Genomic DNA, 17,432 nt, shown 5'->3' with positions numbered 1-17,432 from the left:
AACTTCCAGCAGAGCTTGCTCTCTTTCACTCCTTGGAGCCCAGAAGGAGGGCAGCTGATTGCGTTTCTGTGTGTTTGTGGGGTCTCTTTTACAAACATAAATGTTAGGTGAGGAAGAGCTGAACTGAAGTCAGTTCCTCCAGCCCAGGAGTGATAATTCTGACAGCTGAAAGTGGTGCTCCTGGGGCTGCAGTGCTGATTTGCCTGACGCAGGTGTGGGAGCAGTGGCAGAGCTGCAGCTGGGGGCTCCCTGGGCTTCCCCAGCGGAGTGCTGTGCTCAAGCACAGAGCGTTTCACTTGCCTGTCTGTGTTCTGTTCTCATTGCATATCTCCTGACAAGAAATAAAGCTCTAAGGTGCATGGTCACCTCATAAAAAGGCATGCCTGCCTGCATCCGTGTCTCAGAGCATCTGGTATTCCATGCAGTGTTAGGAGAGCATGCTGCTCCACTGGGCAGGGAGCTTTCCCCTCAGACCACCCTTTCTGTGCAGAGCATGCTGTGGCAGAGCTCAGATTCTCTCATGAGATAAAGCCTTTCTGATGTAGCTGAATTAAAATCACCACCTTGCTCACTTGGCTTCTTTTCATGGCATCCCTGGAGATTTAGGGCCTACAGAGACCGTTGAGCATCTGCTGTAGAACAGGTAGCGTCTCATAGTGCTGCTGTGTGAATTGAGCCTGGCTGGTAAATGATAGAGAAGTCTTCTTTTCCCTCCAGCATACGGAGTGCTGCTGTGCCATGAGCACAGCACGATCTCACACCAGTGAACTGGCACATCCCTGCACTGCAGGTAGCTGTGCAACATGGGGACTCCAGAGGAATGGCTCAGCTGTTGGAAGCACGGAGCTGTCAGCCTTCGTGCTGCTGATGCACCTTGCTGCAGGATAGGAAGTTGGGGGTCTGTTTGCTTTCTACAGGATTACACACAGCTCAGTAACGAGTCCAACAGGAAGGAGCATTCAAGGAATTGTTTTGTTGTAAATCTGAGTATTTTATTGCACGCATTGTGGTTGCTGCCAGCTTTATGAACTGTTTTCCAATTTTTGCTAGTGAGAGCAGCTTATTTCTGACATGCGAGTGAAATCGCTTTGGTTTTATCATCCTTCGGGTGATAGCAGGCAAGTAAATTTTGTGCTGAGATCAGTGAGTTTTCCCTGACAGTTTTAGAAGTTGTAAATCAGGGATCCTTTGGTAGCTCTGCAGTGAGGTGTGCCTGGGTGGAGGTGCCAGAAGCAGCAGTGCTGCAGCGTTTGCAGTTTTGGTGACCAAAGGCCATAGCCTAAGGAAAAGGAGTCAGTAATCTCAGGGCCATCATCTCAAACTCAGACTTGGTCCTGTCTTTATGTTTCTGGCTGCATATGGTTCTCTATCAACTTGGTTGTGGGTTTTGTATGTGGTAACAGTTTTCCTACTGCTGTAGAACTTCCCTGCAAAAAACAGTAGAAGTTACGTTGTTGCATAAGGTGTGTTTTTGCTTTTGAAGTGTGGTTTTGCAGAAGACTTAATGAGGATGGCTCATGGCTCTTGAGTGCAGCAGGAGCTCTCTTTGCTGCTCGTTGTACTCAGGGTTGCGAGCTCTGTCCCGTGGTGGCAAGCAGGTGGACTTCAGGGAGAGCTGTAAGGGTGCTTCTGCAGTGAAAAATACTCCAGCCTTTCCCCATCCATCCTACTCTCTGGCACTATCCTCACGGTGCAATTTGTGTGTTGATACTCCTACTGAGCTCTTTCTCCAGCTGGTGGGCATCGTGATTTGTAAATATGCCCAAATTGTAAGGAAAAAGCCAATGCTGAGGCTCCTGATAAGATGGAAAAGTTGCATGTGCCTGCAGGCGTCACTGAAAGAACCTCTGACACTGCAGAGTGACAGATGGGCAGCGAGCGGGCAGCTTCCAAAGTGCTTTCTCCAGTAGTGCTTGGGTTTAATTTAATGACCTTTTAATTCTTAATTTAAGGACCAAAGAAAAAAGAAAAAGGAGGGGTTGCCTTAGCAGTCCTGGCTGTTGCATTGCTGCCCTTTGCTGCAGGGCACACAGGAGGCAGGAGGTGGGCAGTCACTGAGGGTGCACTTGAAGCTCACCATAGGTGGCCATGTGTTTTTAAATGGACTTTGTGTACTCTGTGGTGAACAATGGATTTGTGTGTGTAAAGTCGTTATTTTCTTGCACTTTTCTCTTTCCAAAACGTTCAGGCCTAACACTGACATTCATACGTAACGCTTTGCTGTGTCCTCGTGTGTGGCTCACAGCAAAGCCTGTCCTTCCTGTGTCTTGCTTGTGAAAACCCTAGACCTGCAACCCACAGTCTGATCTTCCTTGGGTTAACTTTATTTTACATCTACTTCAGACAGTCAATGAAGAAGGAAAACTTCCTTCTTCCAACAGAGTACTGCTCAGTCACGTGTTTCTTGCTGTTTGACCTTTTGTTCACGGTCCTGCTGCTGTCCTGCGGCCTTGTATTACATGGGGGAGCTCAGGTACCTGTATACAGCTCCTGTGGCACTGAATAGTTGTACACTAAGGGCAGTTTGTCCATTCATCTCTTTTCTTGCTGGTGAAAAAGGCTGTGTGGTCACCACAGCTGAGCTGGAAAACACGCATGCAAGGAGTGCTCATCCCATTGTTTTTATGGCTTAATTTCTCTAAAGTTTAGGTCCCTGTAGGTGTAACATCCCTTAGAGAAGGTGATTTTATTCTTTTTTTTGTTGTGTGTATCCATAGGTTGGTTCCTGACCTCCCCAGCAGAATTTCTCAGAAGTGGGATTACTGCAGCGTTGTTCTGGCACTAGTGGTTTCATAAACACATCAGTACTTTTAGTCCCGTTTTTCCTTTGAGCAGAGACACGCTCATGTGTTGCTGGGATTATTAAAATAATCATGTACTTCAACTTTACACTGTGCTGCATATGAAACAGATTTCCTCAAAAGAAGCAGAGAGCCTCTCAGAGGTCTGCTGTATCACCACTTGCATCAAAGCTCGAACAGCATGAAATTACCCAAATCCTCAGTACTTCATGTTACATGAGGCTTTTGACTCTGAAATCCCACTTGATGCTACTTTCATTCTTCTGATAACAGAGTTGTAGGAAAGTAAGAGCAATTATAATTAGATCCACATTGCAGGGATTGCCGGAGTCCCTGTGTGTGCTGCCGTGGCTGTAAAGCAGGCTGCGGTTTCCATGCTGTGTCTTCAGGAGGTGGGTGGTTTGTGCTGTGTCAAGAAAGCAGGATCAGAGAAATCCCAAACAGATACAGAAATTAGGGTCACATGAAAAATACGGTGAGACTTATCCTCCTTTATCCCCCTGCAAATCCAGCTCCGAGTAAATAGCACATGTTGAACGCATGGTGTGATCTGTATGCAGTGCTCGTGCTCTATTTTCAGCCCTGAAATGGGTTTCCAAAGGAGAGCCTGAAGATATGGAAGGAAGTACTCTGGAAGATGCTTGTCAGAACCTTAGGAGTACAGTGCTTTCTTGTTTTGGGAGCACAGCAATGTGTGGGAGCCCTTGGTGGAAGGGCTGGCACTTCAGGTGCTCCCTGTTGGTCTCACGCTGTGTCATTTAGTGGGACAGTCCCAGGGTACAGCCCAGCTGTTAGGGAGGGGGTAGGGTGGTCAGGAGCATGACTCAGTGCTCCTTGTGGGTCCCTTGAGATGTTCTTTGGTAGCTGGGGGTGTTTGTGTGCCACACAAGGTGAAGACCTGGGTGCCCAAATCATGCTCTGAATAGCTACATAAATTCAGTTTTCTCATGGATCACAATTTCTTTGCTGCTCCTGTGGTCAGCTGCAGTTGAGCACTGTAGCTAATGTGAAGCGATTTGGTTGAATGCACTTTTGAAAGCATAGTTTAATTCACTTTAATTGTACTTAGTTTTAGGGTGGAAGAAGCCAGTCCTTGTCACTGGATTCTTAAAACACAGGCAGTGTTCATTTATGTTATGAGGAGATTGCATCTTCTCAGTTGGGTTTTTACCCAGACTGTTGCCTTAACTAAGGGGAAACTGCCCAAGCAAAGCTGAACTTAATGCCAGGTAAAGGGAAACCATCTTGTCTTGGATATTTGCATGGACAAATTGTTCTTACACTCAGCTGTTGGCATCACTGCAGTAATTTTGTCCTTTTTGTTGCTATCATGGAACTTGGATGTGTTTGAGACCACTGTGCAGTGTTGCATCTCTTCAAAGACATTTATTGTGGAGGCTGGGATTTGTTAGCTGTGTTGTGCGATCTTCGATTAAATGGTAAGATAGATGTTGGTGTGCTGCTTAGAAGAGGCAGAGATGAGGCTTAATTTTTGCCACCTGAATATGCTCATGGTTTGTACGAATTGCTTTCATGCTGCAAACTGGGGAGCAGATCTGGGATAAAACTGGTTAATGCTCATTTCTGAGTTTCTCTGTCATACAGAAAATTTGGAAGGGGCTTTATGTTTCTGTTCAGGTTATTCTGGTTGAACGATAACTTATATTAAGGTAATAGGTATATTAGAGTTGAAGCATTCAAAAAAATGTACCAGATGGGAGCAGAATTGGGGTCAGGAACACTTGGACACATTGTAATGTTCAGAAAAGGAAGGAAAAAAGAAATTTGAAGGAAAAAAAAGAAGCAGCAAGAAGGGTTCCTTCTGTTTTGAGTTCTCATTGTGGATGGGATGTTAATTTGTTGTAGCCCTTGTGGGAATTGGACTTGGTTGTTCCCACTGGTTTTGTGTCAGTGCTTGCACTCAGGAAGGTGAGTGGTGCCCAGTGTGGGCTGTCACACAGCAGTGCTGCTCCTGGAAGGCTGAGTAGCCGGTGTGCTGTGGGACAGGGCTGTGCTTGGAGTGAGGCTGGGGTACTGCATACACATCCCTTGGCTGTGGTTACTATGGTTATGACTTGCTGTGCTGGAAACATGCTGTTATGCTTGCTTTGTTTGGCTCCTTTGAAGGGCCTGTAACCAGCGGGTCCTGGCTGGAGCAGCACTGCGGGCCTGACTGCAAAGCATTGGTTACTGCATTGCTATTACTGTTATGCTGGATGGTGAACTTGTTCTGACTTGTGCTTTTATCAGCTAAAGCCCCTCATTAAAAAGAAGTCATATAGCCTTTAAAAATCAGATCTTTATCCAAACAACATGAACTACAGCTCGGTAGCCGTTAAGATTGAGAATAACATCATAAACAGCAACAGAATTAAAAGCAGGGGGATATGGAAAGTGGTGCTCTCAGGTTCCTGAACACAGCCCAAGGTTCTGATTTACCTGTCCGGGTGAGCAGCAGATCACTCAGATCGCTGTGAGTGTAGCACAGGAGGCAGCTCCATGCTGTGGGGTTAATGGTGCAGGGAGATGGTGTCTGCCTTTCCTTTGGAGGTTCCTTGATGCTTGAGATTTTTCACATTACTTTTTAAGATATAGAAAGTGAAGATAAGGAAACAATGCACGAATCAACAATCCTTTTATTATTATTACTATTTAATCGAATTAGCTGCTGGCAAGGAAAAATGTCATGACTTTCTGTTCCTGGAAGAGCGGTGGGTCAGCAGGTTGCTTCAGACAAGCTGCTGCTGCCAGCCATGTGTGACTGCATCACTGACTGACTTCTGTATAACAAAAGGCTTTTTTGCATGCTTATTCAGTCAGCAGACAGAAGTTGCTGTATCGCAGGGTTCTAGGTGCCAGGATGCTAAACACCTCTGCTGTTCTGCAAACTGTTGCATAGAACAGGGAACTGCTTGGTCTGATCTGCAGAGCTTCCCAGCACAATAATTATTGGTGCACCATACTTATTGAAGGCTGAAATCCAGATTCTTTGTTCTCTAGAAAACGCGTGCAGATTGTAGTACAGAGTGCATAATAGTTTCTGTTTCTATACTGCATTAAAATACAAATGGTGGTGGTGTTGACATAGATTACAGGCTGGAATCAGGGTAGACTTGGTAATAACTCATTGTTTATTCAAGTGTTAGGGCAGATGTGGCTCAGCGAGCATTTGTAGGAAGAGCAGCCACAGCAGAGATGGCTCTGGAGGTCGGTGGTGCCTGTTGCTGCAGCAGGCTGAGCAAGCTGCCCTGTTTGTAGGGCTGCGTGCAGTGCCTTGTGTTTGTGCCCTGTAATATTGAGCAGGACCAAAGAGCTGACAATCTGAAGAGCTGGGTAATCAGCAGGGTGGCCTTAATGATATGGGTGATGATCAGGCTAATAGGGTTTGTTTCAGGGTTTCAGCAGCAGTCAGTGGCGTAACTTCAGTGCAGGCAGGTTTCAAACAACCCGAGAGCTGTGGGGGAGTTGTGGCTTCCTATAGTTCCCAAGAACCCCCCCCATTGGTGCATGTGTCAGCTGTGTGCTGCCTTGAGAGGCTTTCCTTAACCTGCATAAGCTTGAGCTGTGCTTGGAACCAGTATAACAACATGGACAAGCATCAACAATGATTGCAATTAGTGTAGAGCTCCTAATAGAGTTGACAGCTCTGTTTCCTTCCCCTCCAAAGCCACAAGGAGAGTGTAGGTCTTTGTGGTGTAATGGTACTGCTCTGTGCTGGGCCGGAGGGTGAGCTGGCGAGCTGCTAAACTAAGTTTGGTTGAGGAATGCAGAAGAAACTGAAGTATGAATTACTTGGGACTGTGTGAGCGTCAGGTTCTTGCATGTCTTGTTGTTGTTGTTTTTTGTATAAATCATAATTTGGAAATGTTCTTTCTGGCTCCAACCTGTGCGTTATGTTGCTGTGCATTGCTTGATCTGTGCACTGCTTGGTTACCTTGCTCTGGCTCGAGCTGTTGTGGCAATCATGGCATGAGCTGGTGCCTTGCCTTGCACTGCCATGTGATGTGATGGCAAGCAGCCATTCCTTCTGCCCCGTGCTGAGCACTTCACTGTGATTTGGAGGAGCTGACTCTTGCGCTTCTCTTTCAGCCCAAGTGTACACTGTATACGTCCCAGAGCTCCACTTGGGGCTTTCAGACAATGGTGTGAGCACGACATGCCGGGGGCTGGCACAGCCTTTCTCCCTGTAGGGTGCTGAATGCCTGTTTGTTTTCTGTGAATTTCAATCCTGGTGCTTGGGACAAAGCCATCTCAGTTACCTTCTCTTGTTCTTTGTTACATGTACTGCTTGCTGCATCAGTGCACCAGAAACTCGTTTGAAAAAATACAGCTGGAGCCTGATATTTATCAGGGAACTGACTTTTGTCTTTACTGCGTTCCTTCTGTTGAAGAGTAGCCCATGTGCTGTGATTGGCAACTTCTTGGAAGCTACTCTTCACTGTTGTCTAAAATTGGGCTGTGTTTTCATGAGACAGGTAGAAGAAAGGGAGCATTATACTTTGAGAGTATTAGATGAGGCTGAAAATGATGGAACAGCAGTTAGGAGCATGTCTTAATTTGAACACTTGTCTTGTTTGGTAGCAACAGTAGCACTCAGCGTGGAATGAGGGCACCCATGTGGTATTTCTTAAGTGAGGTATTCTTCCCCAGTTGCTGAAATAAATCTTTGCAGTGTTTTCTGTGAAGTAATTGTTGCTTTAAAAAGTCTGAATGCAGGTCTCTGTGTTATCGTTGTAGAAAACCTAGGATAAACTCTCAGTTGGTGGCACAACAAGTTGCCCAGCAGTATGCAACCCCACCACCACCCAAGAAGGAGAAGAAGGAGAAAGTGGAAAAACAAGATAAAGAAAAACCTGACAAAGAGAAGGAAATCAGTCCCAGCGTCACAAAGAAGAACACTAATAAGAAGACTAAGTAAGTTTCAAGGATGCAATGTTAAATGTGGTGTGACTTTAAGCAGTGCTGTGCATCGATTGATTGATTTGAATGTTAATCTAACACGATCTCCCCTTTTCCTTCCAATTCTTACAGACCAAAGTCAGATATTGTGAAAGATCCTCCTAGTGAAGCAAATAGCATACAGTCTGGGAATACTACAACAAAGACGAGCGACTCAAATCACACTTCAAGGTAACTTTATGGAAAACATTAAGCTCTTAATATCTGAGAATTGTATTACATAGCAGACACTGCTCTTTTGATGGGCTGACAGTACTGCCTAATGGACAGGATCTGGTACAGTCAGTATGACATGACCTTCCTTGGCTGCGCATGTGTAAGCTCTCAGACACTCTTCTGGTGAGGACAGATTCAAGCATTGGAATTACTTGTTCTGTTAGCCACTCAGTTCACATTTCATTGCTTAAATCATATGTCACTTGGGCAGTAATGCTTCTTGGTTGGACTGAATTCATCAGTCATTGTACTCATCTTGGTCAGATTCTTACCATTGCTTGAAAGCAGTAATAAAGGCTTACTTTTTTTTTTTTTTTTTTTATTTCCTTACCTGTAATTAAGTCATGGTAATTGTCAGGGTAATTCTGTGAATATGCTGGAATTAAGACTGTGAGCAGATTTGTTGGGATCTTGCTATCAGCAAGAAGCATGAATGGTCGGTTCTGTTTACCTATCTGAAATGAGCAGCTGTTTATGGAGAGCAGTTTGATCCTAGTCTTGCCTACACTGATACTCGGTGCTTGTTTTCCTTGAGTAGTGTCTTGTGCTTTATTTCATAAATCAAAAATTGGGAATCAAATTACGGGTTTTATGTTCTTGAGTGAACGTAGCTACAAGAAGCAGAATTCAGCTGGGCACTTCCCTGTGTGGGCTATGTAAGAATTCTTAATGGTGTTCTACAATACAGGTATTTTCCAGTGAAGCTACGTGAACTGAGGCAATATTTGTTAGCTGCAGTCACAAAGTACATGTGAGATATGATTTCCACTGTTGTCTTAGCGTAAAGATTGGCAAGACGAGAATGCAGGAAACTGTCTTGGAAGATTGTAAGTAATAGAATGAAAATGTTTAACAGTGGCTATCCTTTATAGAGTAATTCATTTGAATGTAGTAAAGGCGTTGTGAGATTTGTTGTGCTGAAAAGAGAAGACAGAGCTGTTTGTGGTGACTCCTTCCAACTGTTCTCATTGCGCAAAGATTTAAGTCTGCAATCTTGAGCTGGTTATAAAAATACAGCTTTATTGCAGTGATATATTATATATTTTCTTTCTCTTTTCAAAACCATACTTCCTTCAAGGCTTAGGATGCTGGAGACTCAATGCACTTGACTAATGAGATAATGTTATGTTGATAGATTGCATCAAATAATTGTTTTCACTCCTTAAAGGAGTCATTCTGTCTACTGCAGAGTTATCTAGTTCATGTTTTGTGACAAGACTTCGTCATTCCTAATTAATCCTTACTAGTATCGGGTCTATCAGGACTATTTTTAGGGGGTACATAATCTCCTTTGAATATTAAACTCTCTCTCTAAGTGCCTAGTTTAGTGGAATTTAACTTGCAGCTCAGTGCCCTCAAGAACATTGTCAGTCATCTTTTCAAGGCTCCGATTCAGCCTTTCAGTACCTGAAGGGAACCTACAATCAGGAGGGGGAAGTAAACTCTTGGAAAGGGATGATTATAGCAGGATGAGGGGAAATTATTTTAAGTTGAAAGAGGGAAGATTTAGGTTGGATGTTAGGGGGAAGTTCTTCACTAGGAGAGTGGTCAGGTCCTGGAACAGGCTGCTCAGGGAGGTTGTGGATGCCCCATCCCATGCCTGGAGGTGTTCCATCCATCCAGGTTGGATGGGGCCCTGGGCAACCTGATCTAGTAAATGTGGAAGTTTGGTGGCCCTGCCAGGGTAGGAGCTTCATGATCCTCGAGGTCCCTTCCAATCCGGGTCACTCTGTGATTTTTATGGAGTTTCAGGTTACCTGTTTTATCATAGAGTCATAGAATGGCCTGGGTTGAAAAGGACCACAATGCTCATCTCATTTCAACCCCCCTGCTGTGTGCAGGGTCGCTAGCCACCAGGCCAGGCTGCCCAGAGCCACATCCAGCCTGGCCTTGAATGCCTGCAGGGATGGGGCATCCACAGCCTCCTTGGGCAACCTGTTCCAGTTCATCACCACCTTCTATTCATTTTCATGCCCAAGTTTCTTAGTATTTTTTGGTAACTCATCTTTGAAGGAGCCCTCTTTGAACTCTTGGTTACCATGCCTATTTCTGACAGAACGTATGTTTATTTTGCATTGTCTTGCACTCTTTGTTTTGAATTGCGTTTCTTGGCAATAAACTTCTTCAGCTACAAAAGAGTATGTGAAGCATCAGTGTGTTTGATCACTGGTGGCTCTGGAGTAGCTGTGGCAGGAGTGGATGTTTGGTGCTGTCGGGAGGTGGAGGCAGTAAGGTCTGTTTGTGTATCTGGGCCAGCATTTCTTGGGCTGAGTAAGAGGGAAAACAACTGCCCCAGCCCAGTTACAGGAAGAGCTGGGTTTCCTAGAGGAACTCAGGGTTTGAGGAGGAAAATACATACGTGTACTACGCTTCCGGGAACACTTACCACTGCACTCAGTGCTGATGCATTGGGGCAGCACTCATCTGAGATCTTATCAGAAGTTGACGGAAACCCCAGAAGCTGCTGAGCTGGCTGCCCTTCCTTGTCACCCACAGACGAGGTGACATCATCTCATCTGGTCTGTGGTTATGTTACACTTGCTCACTCCAGCAAGTGCGTATGTGCGACGCGTGCATGTGGGCGTGCGTCTCATAGCTGTTGGGTTGAGAAGACCGGGAAGTTTTATTCGTGGGTATTCCTATGTGGTCAGCATTCTGCCTGTGTTGTGAAACTATTAGAATTGTTGCTCCTGCTGTACTTGTTAGAAATATACAACTTGTATGAAACACCTTTTAGGTTTGATATGAAATTACTGCTTGTGGTGTAACAGCTTCGTTTTTTTGTTAAGGAAGTCTGCAGCAATACAGATGTCTACAGTTCTCTGTCCCTGAAGCTGTACATTCATCCTTAATGCTTTTTTCTATTCTGTCTGGTTCTGGAATACCACATGGATTAACTTTTTAAGGACTTCCTTCTTGTTAACTTAGCACTGCAAGCCAATGAGTATATGTGGCAAATACAAAATCAGCTTAGTTTTCTTTTTTGTTTAGGCTGCATTAGCCTAATATACTGTAGACAAAGAGAAAATTGGTTTAAAAGCTGCAGCTATCCTTCCCCCCCATCTCTTAGAATAAGGCAGTTCTCAGCAAGCTACTTTTCACTGAAGTATAAAGACTCTGCTTTTTAATTTCCCTACTGAGAATATTCCACTGCTTAAGTCTGACCTTTAATTAGGAGGAAAAGCAGTAAATTGCAGCAGTTGCTGCAGCTGACTTGGAATTGGTTGGCAGCTGGAGGAGTGTCCGAGGTTTGTTATATCAGGGCTTTGGACCAGCCCCCAAAACACACGTGGATGTCAGCTTCCTAGAGTCTAGACCCTTATTAGCTGCATTACTAATTGAATGATAGCACAGCCTGCAAATTACCAAGATAATCCTGGACTATAAATATCGGTTTCTTTTCTGTTGTTCTTTCTTCCCCTAACCCAAAGAACTAGCTGCAAGGAATATCACTGTGTGTTCTGGATGTTATTTCCAATCACTTTGTTTCCAGAGGGAATGTTCTGAGCGATTTCACACACAGGCTGATTGGGCATCTGATTTGTAGAAGCTCGAAGCGTTTGGAAGAGGAGCCAAGTTGTCCCAGTGCCCGTGTTGTTTGCAGCTGCAAAGCTCCAATGTGGGAATGAAAGAGCAGCGTTCAAATACTTTATTGTGGCTTTGTACTGCAGAGTCACAGCCTTGTCTCATAACATCAGGGCGCATGGGGAGATGGAGAATTTAGATAACAGACTCCTTTCATCCTCCCTTTAGGGAGGAGATCCCTAGGTCTCCCTGGCTCCTGTCTGCTTGGCTCTGGTTTAGTGTCCTGCTTCCCAGCAGAGATGGTTGAAGATAACCGTCAGCAGCACGGCACCGTTTGCTCTACGTGACAGGTCTTCCCCCTGGGATGGAACACCCTGATGCAGGGGGCAGGAGGTCAAACCTGTGTCCTCTGCCATGCAGCGTTTGCTGCTGCCTGGGTTCTCTTCCCAATTATTACAGACTGTACAGGCGAGTGGAAGGAAGGCCACCAAGCTTGTTGAATGCTGTTGTTTTGTTTTTTTTCTAATAAACTCTTCCTTCATTTTGTTTATAAATGTTTTCTCATTTATCCTAGACCCAGACTGAAAAATGTGGACAGAAGTACTGCACAGCAGCTGGCAGTCACAGTGGGAAATGTCACGGTAATTATCACAGACTTTAAGGAAAAGACTCGCTCCTCTTCCACGTCATCTTCTACAGTGACCTCCAGTGCAGGATCAGAACAACAGAATCAGAGCAGCTCGGGCTCTGAGAGCACAGACAAGGGCTCGTCCCGCTCCTCCACGCCAAAGGGGGACATGTCAGCAGTCAATGATGAATCTTTCTGAAAGTTGCACATGGAGTTGTGGAAACTATGAATCAGGGTATGAAATTCAAACACTCCACCTGCCCACGCTGCTCACGTCCTGGAGAGCCTCTTCTGTGCTTGAACACACTTCCTTGGACATCGACCTCTTACTGATGCAACCAGGATAATTTCTGCTTGCCGTGGGCATCTGGCCACCAAGGAATTTCTCACCCTAATGATTACTCTTGACACTTTTATGTATTCCATTGTTTTATATGATTTTCCTAACAATCATTTATAATTGGATGTGCTCCTGAATCTACTTTTTATAATATCTGCTGTGCACAATTTTCCATGAACGTTACAACTTTTGTTTTGGGATAGGGAGCGGGTGGGGAGGGAAGGGGGCTTTATTTATTGCATTCACAAACTCCATCCTCTTTCAACATATCCTTTTTAAGTTCAGTTCTTCTTCCAGTTATACTGTGTACTATCAGTTTTGATATAAATTATATATAAATATATATATAAATAAATATATATAAAGGGTTATTTGAAACCAATACATGGAAACGCTGGTGCTTGAAACACTGTGAAGTGAAAACAAAATATCGAGCAGTTAAAGATCTGGGACAGTCCCCTTCTGTGACAGTGCTGAAACTGAAATGGTGGAACTGGTCGTAGGTGAGGAGTGTTCCCGGAGGTTCCAACCTAGACAGGACCCATTTTCTTGAGTTGTTCCTTCCCCATTTCCTCCCTAAGCAATGGCTGAAGTGTACTGAACGCCGTTTGGATTTTTATACCTTGGGATGTGAAATCAGAGGATCGCTCCAGGGCAGCTCATGTTTGTACTGGGGTAACTCAGCTCGGTACGTTGCAGGTTTGTGTCCAGCTGGAGTAGTGGGTGCTCAAAGCCAGGCTGGTGTCAGCACACCCCACCCACATGCTTCGGTAACACAAGCATCACTGTGTCATGCGTGGCCAATCCCACAGAAGTTTGGCATTCTTAGGTGTAATTAATTTTGGCTGTTTTTCAGACCTGCATCAATGACTTGAGGTAGCTCTAGAACTGGAGTTGTGCTTGGGATTTCAGGCAGCAGTGCTGTGGGGCTGTTTCTTGCTGCAGTGCATACTTGGGTGCCATCGGCTCCGTGTCCTGTGCTGTGGGATTGCTGTTCAGCACAATTCCAGCCATGCCCCAGAGCAGCTGAGCAGTGCCCAGCGGGGATGTTAGGGATGTGGCAGCAGATGTTCTTGGTATCCTGCTGCAGAAGCAGTGAAAAGCTTTGGTGCTGGGTGCTGCTTGTGACCAGCACCTCCTTCCTTCGTGCTCTGACGTATTCAGGCTGTCATTCCTTTTCCTGGCCTGTTAGTGTTGCTTTGCAGTTTACCTTCCATGCATTATCCTGCTAAAACACTAGTCTGAAGAGGTAGAAAAATACCTCTTTGGCTTTTTTTTCTTTGTTTCGCGGCCCCAGAGTGCTTTGCAGTAATTTCAGGCCCAGAGGCTGTGGCTTTGGTTGACATCTATGTGTAACTTCGGGGTATGAAGAAAGAGGGCCGCTTCTTTTTTTTGACAACTCCGTGCCAGCTGTTATATTGTGAATTAATTGCTCAGCGAGAGGCGTTTCTCTTTGTAGGGGGCAACTGGTGTAACCTTTCCTTTAAAATCAGCGTGGTTCTGAGTAGCAGACATTGGTTCCTTTCTCACGGTGACAGAAAGTTGTGCGGTGCCACCAATCCTTCCCAGCCTCTGCCTGAGGGTGCACACGGTGGCAGTGCCTTTGTGGTGGCGGTGGTGTTCCCAGTGTGTTCCTATGGGCACCCCAGTGTCATTCTGCTGATATCCGCAGTATAGGCCGTCTTTACCTTTTTAAGCATTTTTAAAGTATTTATTAAAGAACCAAAGGAAACCGGATGCTTCCTATGAGCATCAAGACAATTTATTATACATAGTTTTAAATACTATGAATTTCTCAATCCACATTTTAACATTAGTGGGATATTGCAAAGACATTCCTTTTCCAGTTTTTACTATTCCTTTAAGGGTCTCAGGGAGGGTAAACTGGTCAGCCATATTTATTTATTTTACTGAAATGTATTGGAATAATTTTTTAAGAGAGATTTTTTGAAGATGCCCCCAAACTTGTATATTTTGCACTGCTTTGTAAACGATCCGTTATCAATTAGGCTTGCGCGCATGGGGCCCACGATCCAGCAGCGTGTGTGAGCACGTGGCACGTCCCTTCATTGGGCTCTTCCTGGTGCTTCAAGTCAGCCGTGTGCTCCCACTCATTGTTGAATCTGGGAATTTGTGCATAAAAAAGCATTGTGTGTACCAGGAAATGGCTTCTTTCTCAAATGGATGGACCTGTAGATGAGGCGAAAGAGCCTTAACGCGGTACCTGGCTACTCACCGGCTATGGTTCAGTAAGCAAAATCTGGTTTTGGGTGTGCCTCCTTGATAAAGCAGCTTACTATGAATAAGTGGGAAAATGGCTTTGGGACGAGTGACCTGTAATTCTGCGTTTGGTAGGAACTGCTAGCAGAGCATCCAGCTCAGCCAGCCTCATCTGTGGCCGTTGTGCCGTGGGTTTGAAGGACAGCATTCATTTCTGCACTTGGTTTCTGAGCTCAGCACCCCAAGGCACATGTCCAGAAATGGGATTCTGTTCACACTGCGTCCATAGGTTTCCTGCTGTTGTTAACAACCGAGCCAACAAAACACTAGTCTAGAGGAAGGACCGGGCTCTGGGCATTCAGTGGCACAGAAGCAGGTAAGTAAAGCACAGTGTTATGTTGGCTGAGTTTCAATTTGACACCGACACACACATATCGACACAGCTTGCCCGACTCGCTCAGTTTAACAGTTATGCAAAGGGAGAATCCAAAAGCATTTTAGGCAAACAGACTATTTATTTTAATTGGTCTCAGATTGGACAGATCTAAAACGTGGCGGCAGCTTCCATGAGTTTATTTCCACTGAGATTTTTCACCTGCCTTACCAAGATCATTCTCAGTCTACTTTTTTAAGCTCTACCATAAACTTAAATTATTGAAAACTTATTAATTGCTGACTATATAATAACCTTTGCTTGTATGTAACCGAATGGTTTTAAGAGCCAACATTTAGAGTATGACAATGGAGCTGAACAGTTTTTAATGCGCAAGCAGTTCTGTTCTTGTGTATGACTTGTAACCTTAATTTACTGTGTAAAGATGGTTACATTATTTCCTTAGCTTTGTTTGTTGGAGACAAATATAGAATGCTTGTTTAAGTATGTCAAAACATAATCTTATCTTGTGGATTTTTATGTTAATGTATTATACGAGCTATATTTTTCATTTGCCCAGAAAGACAGCTTGTATAACGCTTCTGAAAGTTTTCCCGCTCTGTAAAGTCTTTAGAGCTGACAGTCCTGTTAGGTTTGTTTTAATCTTCATGCTAAAGTGTCAATGGTGGTTTTGTGAACTGGTCAGAAATTCACAGGTCTTAAATGTTTTCGGGAAATTTATATTGGACACTGCTCTTTGTCTAGCAAATAAAAGATGTTAATATATTCCTGTTACTGGCATGTGCACGACTGTTATTAGAAGCCACTTTATCATTTTCCTGCTTTAAATAGAAATGTCTATTTATGAATTCTGCTTGTAGTTTTTTCACAAATAAAATAGTAAAATTTACTGCCATCTGAAAGCTCTCTTTTTTGGGAGATGCCACTGTTTGGAAGCAGGGAAGCGCTTGTCTTCCCTTGGAGCTGTCGCTGGAGCACCCCAGTTCTGCGGAGCCACAGCTGTGAGTCCGCCGTGTTCCTTAGGGTATGGTTTGGGGTTTGTGGTGGTGGCTGCAGAACTGGGGTCCTCGTCCTGTGATGTTTTCCCTGTGCTGTGGCCATAGAAGAAGGAAGCTCCGTGCCAGAGGTGTTGGTGAGAGCCCTTGGGAACTCTTCTGGGTGCCATGTGCTAATGAACTCCCACGAGTGGGATTAACGGAACTTAAACATGTTTTAGGGTCTGACTGTATTTTTGGTGCATAAAAGTGCTGTTATTATGCAAGCAGTAGTTTGATCCTCTGCTAGGAACCTCTGATGGTTTTTCCCAGGCTGGAGACATTCGGTGACCATTCAAATCCAAACACAAAATTTGGGAACCAAGTGATTGGTAAAATGCGAAGAAAAAAAATATACAGAGTTCTTTTTTCTTTATGCTGGGGAATATGAGACGGTTACTGACCTAAGAGCAATTTGGGTATTTCTGTGTGTGCAGGGGAAGCATGTGTTACAACCAGAGGTCGCATTAGAAAAACACTGTGCAAACAGACTCCTAAATGCTTTAACCTCAGCTGGAAGCGAGTCAGAGCGGCGGGTGCCAAGAATAAGAAGCAGCAGGAAAGGTGCTGTGCGGTGTGGCTGCGAGCAGCGGGTGATGGTGGGACCAGCACGTTGGTACTGCTTGAGCAGTGCAGGAGGCACCGACCACTGTCTGAGCAGCAGAGCAGTGAGGATGCTGGCTGAGGGATGCTGCAGGCAGTGGTGGGGATGCTTGGGCTGACTGTGCCCAAGGCTGTGGATGCCCCATCCCTGCAGGCATTCAAGGCCGGGCTGGATGTGGCTCTGAGCAGCCTGGTCTGGTGGTTGGCAACCCTGCACATAGCAGGGGATTGAAACCAGATGAGCATTGTGGTCCCTTTCAACCCAGTCCACTCTATGATTCTACAATATGATCCTACGGATGAGTGCTTGGTGCTGCAAGGAGCCTTTTTCTAGGCAGGGTTGAGGCCAACGCCTGTACCTGTCTTGTAGGAGCGGGCTGGAAGTGCCTGCTGTGCTTTCTCACTGTTTGCGTCTCTGCAAAGAACAAAGTGCACGCTGAAATTGTCAGTAGCACTGAATGGCTGTCATAGAAATCCTGAATCCAAAGCATTACAAGCTGTATATGTGTAATGGTCCTGCTTATGGAATAACATGGGAACTCATGATGGCACAGAGCAATCTATATCTAACAGTGGTCCTCACATAGTATGAAGCTAGAAAATAATGCTGTTATTCCTGTACTGCATGTCTCTCTGGATACCAAAAGGAAGCTCCCACCATGACTATTAGTGATTTCCACAACCTTGAAAATGTCATGATTTCCTATCACCT

At 44.9% G+C, this 17,432-nt stretch overlaps 1 protein-coding gene across 1 annotated transcript in view; it reads left to right on the top strand.

Annotated features, from left to right (window-relative positions):
* RYBP (RING1 and YY1 binding protein) overlaps window positions 1–15,972 on the top strand; it is a 34,621-nt gene extending 18,649 nt beyond the window's left edge. The window contains exons 3-5 of the mRNA XM_015875430.2: window positions 7,539–7,715; window positions 7,833–7,931; window positions 12,076–15,972. Of these exons, the coding sequence (XP_015730916.1) occupies window positions 7,539–7,715; window positions 7,833–7,931; window positions 12,076–12,328 (529 nt within the window). The 3' untranslated portion in view covers window positions 12,329–15,972. The remainder of the gene's footprint in view (window positions 1–7,538; window positions 7,716–7,832; window positions 7,932–12,075) is intronic.
* Window positions 15,973–17,432: the final 1,460 nt, after the last annotated feature.

This window comes from Coturnix japonica, chromosome 12, assembly GCF_001577835.2.
Source record: "Coturnix japonica isolate 7356 chromosome 12, Coturnix japonica 2.1, whole genome shotgun sequence".
NCBI classification, from domain to species: Eukaryota; Metazoa; Chordata; class Aves; order Galliformes; family Phasianidae; genus Coturnix; species Coturnix japonica.
This window is presented reverse-complemented; position numbering and strand designations above follow the sequence as displayed.